At 38.5% G+C, this 13,295-nt stretch overlaps 1 protein-coding gene across 1 annotated transcript in view; it reads left to right on the forward strand.

The window, feature by feature from the left end:
* The first annotated feature begins 702 nt into the window (after positions 1–702).
* LOC309493629 (sialoadhesin-like) overlaps positions 703–13,295 on the forward strand; it is a 343,044-nt gene continuing 330,451 nt past the window's right edge. Inside the window, exons 1-6 of the mRNA XM_082162774.1 lie at positions 703–1,622; positions 1,940–2,002; positions 4,271–4,618; positions 5,793–6,047; positions 6,206–6,553; positions 11,979–12,224. Coding sequence (XP_082018900.1) covers positions 1,948–2,002; positions 4,271–4,618; positions 5,793–6,047; positions 6,206–6,553; positions 11,979–12,224 — 1,252 coding nt within the window. The 5' untranslated portion in view covers positions 703–1,622; positions 1,940–1,947. The remainder of the gene's footprint in view (positions 1,623–1,939; positions 2,003–4,270; positions 4,619–5,792; positions 6,048–6,205; positions 6,554–11,978; positions 12,225–13,295) is intronic.

A 13,295-nucleotide genomic window follows, 5' to 3' on the forward strand; every position in this document is an offset into this window, starting at 1 on the left:
GTAAAGCAGTATTTTCATGTTAAACGCAGTAAAATCTGTATCTGATTGTAAGTTTCTAGTTTCTCTGTCATGTCGGATTGCTCTGTTGACTGGATTTAGTTCTACTGTATCTTTAATAGAGGATCCTAATAATTGTTGTAGTGTTTAAAAGGCCAGCAACTCAAATAAACATGTATCTTGATGCTGATGTGTCTAAACTCTTAAAAACTTTATCACCTTTTGTCTGACTTCTTTGGGGATGAGACCTTTGTACCAGTCGCATTGAGACAGAATTGTAAACTGGGAGGTGATCAAATCAAGTATGATCGTGTCTCGAATGGGGATGTTAATATAGCAAGAGAATTCAGATGTTAATTTCCTTTGTTTTCTCAGAGAGTTGCCCTCTCTTCCAGTTTTCCCAGTCTTACAATACGCGTTCGCAGGATAATTTGAGATGTTGGATTAGCGACACATTGATTAAGCAAAATAACCAGCTATTGTCCTAAAGTTCCAGTATTTGGCTGGTGACGGGTGTTCATTTCCCATCCTGACTATATAAAGCTTCATTCATTTTACATATGTGCATTTTTTTTTTTACAATATCTTTGTAATACATAAATGAAGCACACATTAGCTTCTCCTATTTACATGATTGATTTATAAACGCATAGTGAACAATATAGAAAGACATACAACTTTAGTAACTTTTATTACTTCTAAAATGAACGTGTCCAAGAGTCAGATGTAAAAGCTGCTGTAATGGCAGTAAAGTGCACTGGATCTTTTTGACCACTAGATGACAGTAAAGTCAATGGAAGTGCAGGAAAGATTTGAGTAATGGATGTAATTCCTCTATTTTGAGAGGCTGTTCACTGCAGAGTCGTGGGTGGAGAGAGAAGTCCAGCTCTTCTCTCTGGATGTAATTTGGGTGTAATGGGTGGAGCGAGACGGTCCAACAACACCCTAACCGACCCATAACTCTCTCCCTCCACCCATTAGATCCACTGAGGAGGAGCTGGACGTCATTTGGCTCTGCAGTGAACATCACTGCTCCATTATTAGGAGTTATTAAATAGATCCATCAGTGATGTATTAGTGTTTATGAAGACCATTAAAACTATTTCTCCTGTATCTGTCGTCGGTCTGGTCTCTGAGTGCTTGTGTCGTCTGTCAGAAACTGCCATTGACCCACTTAACCTCAATGTAGCTGATGGCTATGACTGTGTGTGTATGTGTGTGTTGTCCAGCACTTCATGTGTTAAACACAGAGTTTGTGTCAGAAAGAGGAAGTGAAACTAAGAGCTGTAAAGATGCTGCTCAGACGCTCCTGCAGACATGATGAGCATCTTTACACTGTTCTTTCTCAAAGCAAACATCTTTCACATATTCTCTCACAAAGATCTGACAATACTGAGCTCTACAGAGATACATGTAAAGCTTGTGTGTGTTTGACATCTGAGACGTTAACTTTCTTCTCCAGTTGTTCTTGTGTAGTTGAGATGACGGTCACTCATAACCAGGAAGAGGAAGACCAACATTTAGATGCTCTTTATAAAGTGTGAAAACTGCAGCGTCTGACGTCTTAAACTGCGGATGTTTTCCTCATTTGGCCGTCGACACTGAAACATTGACACTTCAGAGCGGTAAGACCATTTATACATTATTGTTTATGAACTAAAATATTTAGGTAGGGCTACAATTTATAAAACTGTTTTAGGTGAATGTTGATTTGATGAAGTGATTGAAACTCCAAAAGCTCAATATCTGTTGTAGATTCATGTGTAAATATTGTGTGAAGCTCTTTAGACACACGAGGCCTGACATGAGAAACATCATCAGTTCACATCAAGCCTTCAATGAGCCGTGAATTATTAATCATCATGTGCTTTATCAATAGAGTTTGTGATGTTGTGTATAGATGATGCTCATAATGTCATAATTGTCAGTTTTATGATTGCAGAAGTCACTATGGTGTCGTCTCTCATAAAGTCTCTTCCTCTGATCGTAGTGATCATGACTGCGGGTGAGTCTTCAGTTTCACTCACTATACTGATATTTGGTAACACTTTACAATAAGGTTCATTAGTTAATATGAACTAAGAATTAACAATACTTATTCAGCATTTATTAATCTTAGTTAATATTAATTTTTACATTTACTATTACATTATTGAAATCAGAAGTTGTATTTGTTAACATTAGTTAATGCACTGTGAATTAACATGAACAAACAATGAACAGCTCTATTTTTATTAACTAACATTATGAAAGATGAATGAATACTGTAACAAATGTATTGCTCATTGTTAGTTCATGTTGGTTAATACATAATGAACCTTATTGTAACGTGTTGTCAAATATTTTTACACTCTTTGAAAAGATGATTGAGCTCTTCACACTTTTTAGTTTTTTATAAACTCAACTGACATGTACGGTGGCTGAGAGAGTTCAACATGCTGAAACTGAAGAAAACACATGCAAATAGAAAAAACACCACTGAAGCAGTGTCGAAGTTAGGAGGAATTAAACAACTCCACAAACTCCAAAAACAGCATTACCAGCATCACTTATTACTAACCACAACCAGACTGACTATTTCTTTCAGATGTCTAAAAAATTCTTGTTGAAATTTAACAGAGCTTTAGATGTTGATGATTTATTGAAAATAAGTTCTGATTGATGTCACCATTATGGTGATCAGTGTTTGCTTTAGTTGGTCAGTTTGACACTTGATTTTTTCAACATTACTCTGGCTATTGTAACTATGTTTGTTATGGAAAGAACAGTAAGAGAAAACATGATGATGATGAGAGTCTCTTGATGATGATGTAATCATCATGTAATTGTCTCATGTACAGATCTCATTCAGAATCTAGTTTCTGATTATATAGGTTATGTGTTAAGAATATCACATCATTGAGTACAGTAGCCCCAGGACTGCACGTCTTGATATTCAACACTGGTGTGAGGATAACTTGAAAAACATTAATAACTTCCCCCTTTTTTAAAAAAAAAAGCAACATACACATATCAAGAATCAGCATTTGAATCTCAATGCTTCATGCCGCAATGCATGCTGGGAGCCATGAGATTCATATGCTGATTCTTGATATTTGTGTGTATTCAGATGATGTTGCTTTTCAAAAAAAAAAGGGGAAGTTATTAATATTTTTCAATATGTTTTCATAAACACAAAGAAGTGAGTACAAGCCAAACTATTATTAATAAGAACTTCTGTAGACGTCTGACAGAAATAAAGTCAGTCTGGTTAGTAATAAGTGAAGCTGGTAATGCTGTTTGTGGAGTTGTTTAATCCTCCTCTGCTGAGATCTTCACAGATTTAATGTCTTCTTTTCTCTTCAGTTGATTTCATCTGAGACTGTGGCTGAAATTATTCCATATTTAATATACACAGATTTTGTGGCTCAGATAAGGTCCAGTTCTGGTTTATTTCTTTTGCTCTTGGCTGACATGTGGCCAGAGGTGTAAAGTCCAGGTTCAGAAAGTAAAAGTCCTCCTCAGTATTTTGTTCCAATCACCTGGATTGTCCACTTTGGGACAAGCGGAGAAACAAAACAAGATGGAGAGAGCTTGACAAACTTGGACTTGACAGAGAATCTGCTCTGTGTGTTTTAATAGACAGGTGAACAAATATATATAATTTATTGTACACAGTTATATTGCACTTTGTTTGTACTTTAGTAATGCTTTTTATCAAGTCTGGTGATCAAGTCTATGGCAGTGAAAATAAATACAGTATGTGTTGCACAAAACTATTTAGCCATTACTTGCAAATACTGTGGGTTTGTTCAAATGTACTTTTAGTATGATTTTTTTAAACACGTAAAACTGTGCAGCATTAACCCACCGAATCATTTGACAAATACATATCAGTAACAGGCTATTATAGCATTACATTTCATGTTCCTTGCAGATAATTTATTACGATGACATTAAACAATGTGATCAAATGTACAGGTAATAAAAAAACGAATTCATTACCTCATCCGTGAACATGATTCATGAATTCTATTCATCTCTGGATGGTGAAAACGACAATCTCCCATCGTTCCACTCTCCTTCATAGCGTCATCAAGCTTAGTGTTTTGATAATGCGACCTCTGGCGGTGAAAACTTGTTTTCTTCAGTTGCAGCACATTGAGCTCTCTCAGCCACCGTAGGATGATTATGCTGGCGGTTAAAATAAAAAGGGTGAACAGTGAAAAAGATATTTTTTTACATTGCTTCAAAACACCTGAAAGTCTCTTCATTCCTCATTTCTGTGTTTCAGGGGTTGATGGTCTGCAGGATCGGGGAGTGAATTACAGCCCTTCATATGTTTGTGCATTAAAGGGATCAACAGTGACAATATCCTGTACTTTAACACATCCTGATGGTCATGAGATCAGAACAGCTTTCTGGACCAAAACTGTTGTAACTGATGGAGAACCACCGGATCTGTGTTTAGACCCAGAAAAAAAAGGAAGAGTTCAGTGTGACAGTGAAGATAAACACACTTCCAGCATCACTTTGACGGCTGTAACAGAAGCTGATAAACACATCTACTACTGCAGATTTACTACAGATAAAGCGGAGGGAAAATGGACGGGGATTCCTGGAGTTCAGCTTGACGTCACAGGTAAAACTACTGAACTCCCAGAAATAGATTAGACCGAGAAATAAAATAATAAGCAGAAATTAATCTCAAAATCTCTTCTGTGTACATTCATGAGAGTTTATGAGAGCAGCAGTTCATGCACATTAAAACACAATGTCTATAAGTATATCAAAATTATGCCTGTACTTTCTTCTCAGATGTTTTTTTGTTTGTCAGTCAGAATAACAGTTCTCAGACTGAACTGCTGTTCTCAAAGACTCTCATACATGCAAAGTCAAGATTTTCACTAAATAATAAATTACACTTTTTTTTTTTTTACTCATCAAGTCACCTTTATTTATATAAAGGTATATATTTTATTACGAAAAATAATAAATTAACTTTTTTAAAAGATCAGATCCCAGATTCGGCCCACATCTGGCACACGTAGAAAGATGATCTGGCCCACATGCAGTGTGGAATGACGGCCCTTGGGCGGCTCACTCCTGTTTGCCAGATCTGGGCCACAAGCAGGCCATAGCAATGCCACATCTCAGCCAAGAGCAAAGAAATAAACCAGAACTGGACCTTATCTGAGACACAAAGTCTGTGTATATCAAATATGAAGTAATCTCAGCCTTAATAAGCCTGTTAACAAGCAGAATCACTGAAGGAAAGAAGAGATTGTTCAAGAGAGTGTTCCACGCTGCATGTGGGCCAGATCATCTTTCCACGTGTGCCAGATGTGGGCCGGATCTGGGACGTCAAAATGTTGCTATGTGGGTTGATTTCAGATACAATGATTGTGCCATTGAAACTGCTTTGAATTGATATGTATTGTGGAAAACGCTATACAAATAAAAGTAAATTGAACTGCTAGTAGGCTTAATAAAAAAACGCAAACAGGACTTTGTTCAAATAAAATTTTCGTAATTGATCCGCTCTACTCCTGAGCGCAAGTCCACCGTCAGTGTTGTGTAATCTGTTCCTGTGTTGTTATTCATTAATGATGGAACAGTATTAACACATTCTTTCCCTTTGTGCTGAAAATAAAAGAAAGAAACAAGTTCATGAAGCTTTAGAACAAAACTATAAATAATGAAAAATATTTTGTGTGAACTCTCAGTTTAAGCTGACAGTGAATCTGTTGTTGTTGTTGATGTTGTTGTTGTTGATGATGCTGTTGTTGATGTTGTTGTTGTTGTTGTTGTGTCAGACCTGCAGGTGGAGACACAGCAGAGAGTGAAAGAGGGAGATTCAGTCACTCTGACATGTAAAAGCAGCTGCTCTCTGCCTGAACAAACAACATTCATCTGGTACAGAAACACACAGAGAATCACTAAAGGAATTGTGAAAGTGAATCAGCTTCTTCTGCAGCCTGTCAGTCGTTCTGATGTGGGAAACTATCAGTGTGACATAAGAGGAAATGATCATCGTCTGCGCTCTCCTCCTGTTCATCTCACAGTAGAAAGTGAGTACAAACTGATTCATTAATATTAGTGAAATATTTCACACACTTGGAATTTCTGAATTTCATTTGGGTGAATATATAAAGCTACTGTAGTTTCAAAAGGAAATCTTTGGTGTGTGTAAGTCTCTTTAATTATTTTTCTCATTTCTGTGTTTCAGCGGCTGATGATCTGAAGGGTTGGGGAGTGAATTACAGTCATTCATATGTTTGTGCATTAAAGGGATCAACAGTGAAAATATCCTGTACTGTAAAATATCCTGATGGTCATGAGATCAGCACAGTTTTCTGGACCAAACCTGCTGTAGGTGTTGTAGGATTACCTGATCTGTGTTCAGATCCAGAAAAAAAAGGAAGAGTTCAGTGTAACAGAGAAGATAAACACACTTCCAGCATCACTTTGACGGCTGTAACAGAAGCTGATAAACACATCTACTACTGCAGATTTACTACAGATAAAGCGGAGGGAAAATGGACGGGGATTCCTGGAGTTCAGCTTGACGTCACAGGTAAAACTACTGAACTCTCAGAAATAGACCACAGAAACATACAAACACACACATACAGTATAAAGCAATTTAACTACGACCTGCTTAATTTTTTTTTATCATATTAAATTAAGGTTGCATTAGGACTCTTTAACTCGAGTCCTGGAGGACCAGTAGTTCCAACTACCAGTAGAGCAGCTACGTAATCCACCATCCGCCATTTTTGTCCGACAAAACAGTCAGGAGAGTTAGTAGATTAACGTCGGTGGATTTAAACATTAAAAAAGTTGTGTACTGACGTCTTTCCGCGGTTAAAACAACATTCCTTCTGATCATTCATATTTATTTTATGCTATGAATTAACTAGAAGGAAGAGATGATCGTTTCACTTGCAGCTTTAACTGAGGCTCTTCAGCGATCTGTCACGACACATAAAAGCCATAAAACGGTATTTGTTTAAATTTCGTACAAAAAAATGACCAAATTTGAAAGTTGAGACTTGCTCAACTTTCCTGCTCTGTCCTGTCTCTCGGCATGGGGTCAGTTTCCTCTTTGCTCCGCAATGTATTTTTCACTGCGTGAGAACATGGTGATGCGTGAGGCTTGTCGGACATAGCAACGGTAACTAAAGGGGGCGGGTCTTTGCAAACAGTCAATTGTGTTACATGCAGAAGTGCAGAAGTAATTTTTTTTATCCCAAGTTTTTTTATTACGTTTTCTGCAGACATATAAAGGGTGTTACAACAGATGTAAAATGAAACAAGGTGTCTGAAAAAGAAAAAAAAAGATGGAAAAATCAGCAGAACAGTTCAACACAGTAATAACGGCACGCCTGGCCAGCAAAGTAGTAAAGGCAATGACGCAGTGCGCTGGTATACATGTGATTGGGGAAAGGCCGGACAGGACAGTCAAGGAATTGGGGACCATAGTGTAATTGATGGCCTGTGAGAGAGTTCTGAAAATGTCGGACCAGTAGTCTGATAGCACCAGGCATGACCAGAACATGTGAAGATGATCGGCTGGAGATTGTCTGCATCTGTTACAGGCATCACTTCTGTTAGGAAACAATTTAGCCAGTATGGCATTAGTGAAATGAGCTCTGTGAAGCACTTTACATTGTATTAGGGCATGTCTAGCACAAATAGATGAAGAGTGAACTAAACTGAGAATGTTTTTCCACTGGTCCTCGGAAATGTCAATGCCCAAATCTTGCTTTAAGGGAGTCAATCGGAGAAGGGGTTAAGGAGATATTCTACCATAAATGGTTGAAATCAGTCGTCTTTGGGCAGGGTCAATTTCTGATTCGGGTGGACGATTGGGAAAATGGGGAAATCATTTTTTAATAAAGTGCCTCACTTGAAAAAAATGAAAAAGATGAGTATTAGGAAGGTTAAATTTAGCTGATAAAGAAGAGAAAGAGGAGAAGACTTGGTTTTCATACAGGTCGTTTAGAGTAGAGAGACCCTTAGCTGCCCAAATATCAAAGAAGCTGTCTGAAAGGGACGGGGAAAATAAGTGATTATTTGAAATTGGCATATGAATCGATGCTCTATGTAGACCAAATTGTTTTCTGAATTGATGCCAAATCTTAATAGTATTAATAACTATTGGATTGCTCGAGATTTTGTGTACCCCAAGGGGAAGCTGGGAGCAGATATTAGAAAAAATAACGAGAGGATGATATCTCTATATGCGCCCAGGGCCGGCTGGAGGCACAACTTTTAAGGCCAACCCAATATAGTAATTTATGAATGTTACACTGTAAAAATGAATACGCTATATCTAATCAATAAGATTCAGAGTTCAGGGATTCAGGATTCAGGGATTCAGAGATCTCAGAGATTCAGGTCAAATGATTGTGAAATAATGATTATGTTAAAACACAACCAACACCATCAGATCACCTTGTCTATTTGTTCATCTGGCTGTTATAACTCAGATACAGCAGCCAAACAACATCTAAAGTCAATGATTTAAGGTCAAGAGCCCAGCTAAAACAAACAACTAAACAACTAATTTTACCCAACTAAAATTACGTTTTCTCCTTCAGTGATTCTGCTTGTTAACATCAGGTGTCTTCAATGTTGGCAATAAAAAAAAAATTTGTTTAAAAAAAATGGTTGTAAATTTTACTAATTTTAAATGGTTAACTTTTAAGGAATTAATTTGATTAATTATTACTCAATTCTAATTTGTTCAATTTAATTAATAATATTGCTTGTAATCTGTTGCCACAATTTTACTGATTAGATATAGCGTATTCATTTTTACAGTGTACATACCCAAAAGTATAGTATCGAAAATTTGGCAGTGCTAAACCCCCTTCAGATTTGGGAAGCTGAAGAACTGACTTCCTGATGCGAGCTGGCTTGTTATTCCACAGGAATCCATTCAATTAGGATTCGATTCGATTCAATCCGAAAAAAGGATTTATTAATGCAGACTGGAAGATGCTGGAAAAGATACCAGGACTTCAGCAGGATAACCATTTTAATAAGGTTCGCACAACCTATTTCAGAAAGGGAACTCCAACCCAGTCCTGAAAAAAGAAAGAAAAAAAAGAAAAAGACGACAAACGAAAACCATATACAAACAAAAATATATAATATAAAATATAAAATAAGTAAACAACAAAAATTAAGTTATGATCACATGCAATGTACATTCGCCAAGAAAGGAAAAACAAATATATTTTTATACTCGTTATAACTATTTTCATGTATATTCGAACATACTATAAGCACCACTGCAAATTCTTAGGAGCAGAGAATAGGCGTGGTGCAATAGAAGGCGCAGAACACAAATCCATTTAGGATAACACTTGTATTTAGTCCAGCCTGTGACTTAAGAACCAAACAAAATGAATAAAAACAAAACAAATGTAATAACCAAGTACTGCCTGTCATACAATGTGCATCACACACAAACTGTATATAGGCACTACAGCTGTACTCTCAGGCACTGGGTGTGTAGTGGCTCAAAAGTGTTGAAATAAAAAACTTGCAGAAACCTTAGTCTGTGGCTAATGGACTGACTAAAAATGTGTTAAAACAAAATGTGTATAATAACCACAAGCACGTACCAGGCCTAATGAAGGGAGGAGAGGGAAGAGAGAAAAACAAATAATAAAAATAATAATAATAATTTGGTACGCCTGTAAGTGTACAGTGATCTAAATTTAGAACTAAATCAATGAACTAAGTGGACACAAGGGTGTATACAAAACAATGCCTCCATAATGCCAAATAAAATACATCTATAGATCTAGAGTAACCACTTTCATATGTAACAACCAAACACTATGTATAATACGCCCATCTAAGTCAGTATAGAAATACAAGCATTTAACGAATACTGCTTCTTGAGTCAGTCGATCCAGTCATGAGTTACTCCACAAGTCACTTCGAGTTTAGACCTCAGCAGGACGAATAGATGCAATGTAGTCCTTGACTTCAGTGACCGATGCAAATCTTCTCTTATCACCATCCTTCGTTACGATAGTAAGTCTGGCCGGAAACAACAGCGCTGGTTTTAGCCCAAGATTGTACAGTTCAGATAGCACCTCTCTGTACTTGGAGCGTTGTTCCAGCACCTCCGGCTCATAGTCTTCGTAAATAGTGCTAGGTGTGCCGTGGTAGTGAATCTTTCCCCTCCTCGCTCTGGCCTCACGGATGATCTTTTCCTTCTGTTGGAATTTATGTAGCCGAATGATAACAGGCCTAGGCTTCTGCCCCGGCCTCGGTTTATCAGACAGCGACCGGTGGGCTCTATCACATTCCGGCGGAGATTCCAGTACTCCGTCCCCAAATACTTCCGCAAGTAGTTCTGAGAAGAAGATAGATGGTCGGGGCCCTTCAATGGATTCAGGTAGTCCAATAATTCTTATGTTATTGCGCCGGCTACGGGACTCGAGATCCATGACTTTGGCTAGCAATTTAGCATTGCTCTCTGTTGGGATAGCACAAGTCGTATCCAGGGCTTGCACACGCTCATCCTGTGCATTTATGTGTGTCTCGAGCGAGGCAATATTCGAAGCGTGGTCCGTCACGGCAGTTTGAATTTGGTCTATAGCTTTACCTCGAGTGTCGAAATGGCGGTTTTAAAGTCTGCAGAAAGAGTGACCCGGTGTTCCTCCAGAAGGTTAGCGATGGCTGCCATGTTAACCTCTTTGCCGTCGTCTCCACACGCTTCGGCTTTCTGATCCTTTTTGCTTTGTTTTCTAGATTTAGCTGCCATAATTTGATGCCAATATGTGCAACAAAGATATTGCCCACTTTGTAGCGAAGTAGAAGTAAATAGTGGGGTTTTAAAACTATTATAGGCAAAAAGTGGGAGCGAGACTTAACGTGTGTCTACGCCATCTCACCAAACCAGAAGTCTCCAGAAGTATTCTGATGACACTGCCATCGTGGGGTGTATCAAGAATGGAGATGAGGGAGAGTATCGGACCCTGATTGGGGACTTTGTGAGGTGGTGTAACTTTAACTATCTACAGCTCAAAACTGCAAAAACTAAGGAGATGGTGGTCAACTTCCAGGAGACAGAGGCCCCACATGCAGGCTGTGTTCAGCGAAGGCTTCGTGTGAAGGTGGTCCAGACCTATAAATATCTAGTTCTGCAGCTGGACGACAGACTGGGCTGGTCCAAGGACATGCCGTATACTGGAAGGGACAGAGTCGACTCTATTTCCTGAGAAGGCTAGGGTCCTTCAGTATCAGTCAGAAGCTAATGCAGATGTTTTACCAGATGGTCATCGCTAGCGTCCTCTTCTATGCTGTGGTATGCTGGGGGAGCGGCAGTAAGAAAAGGGACTGGATAAGCTGGTGAAGAAGACTGGTTCTGTGGTGGGTGTGGAACTTGACTCATTAACATCTGTGGCATGAGAGGAGGACCCGTAGCAAGTTTTTGTCCATCTTGGACAATGTCCATCACCCACTGCACAATACCATCGTCAGGCAGAAGAGCACCTTCAGCTTCAGGATGCTGTCTCTGTCCTGTTCCACAGACACACTGAGGGAAGGCGTTTGTCCCTCAGACGATATAGCTTTTTAATTCATCCCTGTGAGCAGGGCTTTGTTTATGTATTTATGTATATTGGGCAGCTTGTCTTGTTTTGTTTGTTTTTATTATTTGTTTTAATTGTTGCTACTGGAAACTTGAATTTGCCTAGCGAATGAATAAAGAATCTATCTATCTATCTATCTATCTATCTATCTATCTATCTATCTATCTATCTATCTATCTATCTATCTATCTATCTATCTATCTATCTATCTATCTATCTATCTATCTATCTATCTATCTATCTATCTATCTATCTATCTATCTATCTATCTATCTATCTATCTATCTGTCTGTCTATCTGAAGGTGTAGGCCTCTGGTTTACATTGGCATAACATGATTTCATTAAGCTGATGATGATGTAGAGAGTTGTTGTTGTGTCAGACCTGCAGGTGGAGACACAGCAGAGAGTGAAAGAGGGAGATTCAGTCACTCTGACATGTAAAAGCAGCTGCTCTCTGCCTGAACAAACAACATTCATCTGGTACAGAAACACACAGAGAATAACTGATGGAACAGTGAATCAGCTTCATCTGCGGTCAGTCAATCGTTCTGATGAAGGAAACTATAGATGTGCCGTTAAAGGACAACAACATCTGACCTCTCCTGCTGTTTATCTTAATGTTGAATGTGAGTATTAATAACATATGAATTAATATTAGTGAAATAGTTCAGATTATTCAGATTTGTTTGATAATTTCAGTTGATATATCTGTAAATATTATATTTTTTCATTGACTTTGCACCAGTTCTGATGTAGATTTGCACATTTTTCATTCCTACTTTGATTTGTAAATATGTTATATATATTTCATGTAGATCCTCCACAGAGCGTCTCAGTGTCGGTCAGTCCGTCTGGTGTAATAGTGGAGGGAGATTCAGTGACTCTGAACTGCATCAGTGACTCAAACCCTCCTGCTCTGAACTTCAGCTGGTTTAAAGGAGGAACAATTGTAGGATCTGGAAGAATCTTCAGCATCTCAAACATCAGCTCTGATCACGGTGGAGAATACAAGTGCAGATCCAGAAATAAACATGGAGAGAAAGACTCTGAAGCTGTGAAGCTGAATGTCATGTGTGAGTTAATAAATGTGAGTCAGTAAATCATCTGGATATAGTAAGTTATCCAATTATGTTTTATTTTTGTCTCTTTCAGACCGACCAAGAAATGTCTCAGTGTCGGTCAGTCCGTCTGGTGTAATAGTGGAGGGAGATTCAGTGACTCTGAACTGCATCAGTGACTCAACCCCTCCTGCAGAAATCAGCTGGATTAAAGGAGGAATGATTCTGCAATCTGGCGACACATACAGCATCACTAATATTAAATCTGAGGCCAGTGGAATCTATTATTGCTCTGCTAGAAATAAACATGGATCTCTGAACTCCTCTGCTGTGACTGTGAATGTGATGTGTAAGTCTACCTTGATTTCAGATCAGTTCTGGATGATTATTTGCTCAATTACTGAATGTCATTTGACACTTTTTGTCTTTTCAGATCCTCCGAAGAGCGTCTCAGTGTCGGTCAGTCCGTCTGGTGTAATAGTGGAGGGAGATTCAGTGACTCTGAACTGCATCAGTGACTCAAACCCTCCTGCTCTGAACTTCAGCTGGTTTAAGGAGACTGAAACCTCAGCTGTTGGATCTGGACAGAGTTTGAGCATCTCCAACTTTAACTCCAGTTTCAGTGGACGCTTCTACTGT

The sequence above is a fragment of the Leuciscus leuciscus genome, assembly GCF_965113295.1.
Source record: "Leuciscus leuciscus genome assembly, chromosome: 3".
Lineage (NCBI taxonomy): Eukaryota > Metazoa > Chordata > Actinopteri > Cypriniformes > Leuciscidae > Leuciscus > Leuciscus leuciscus.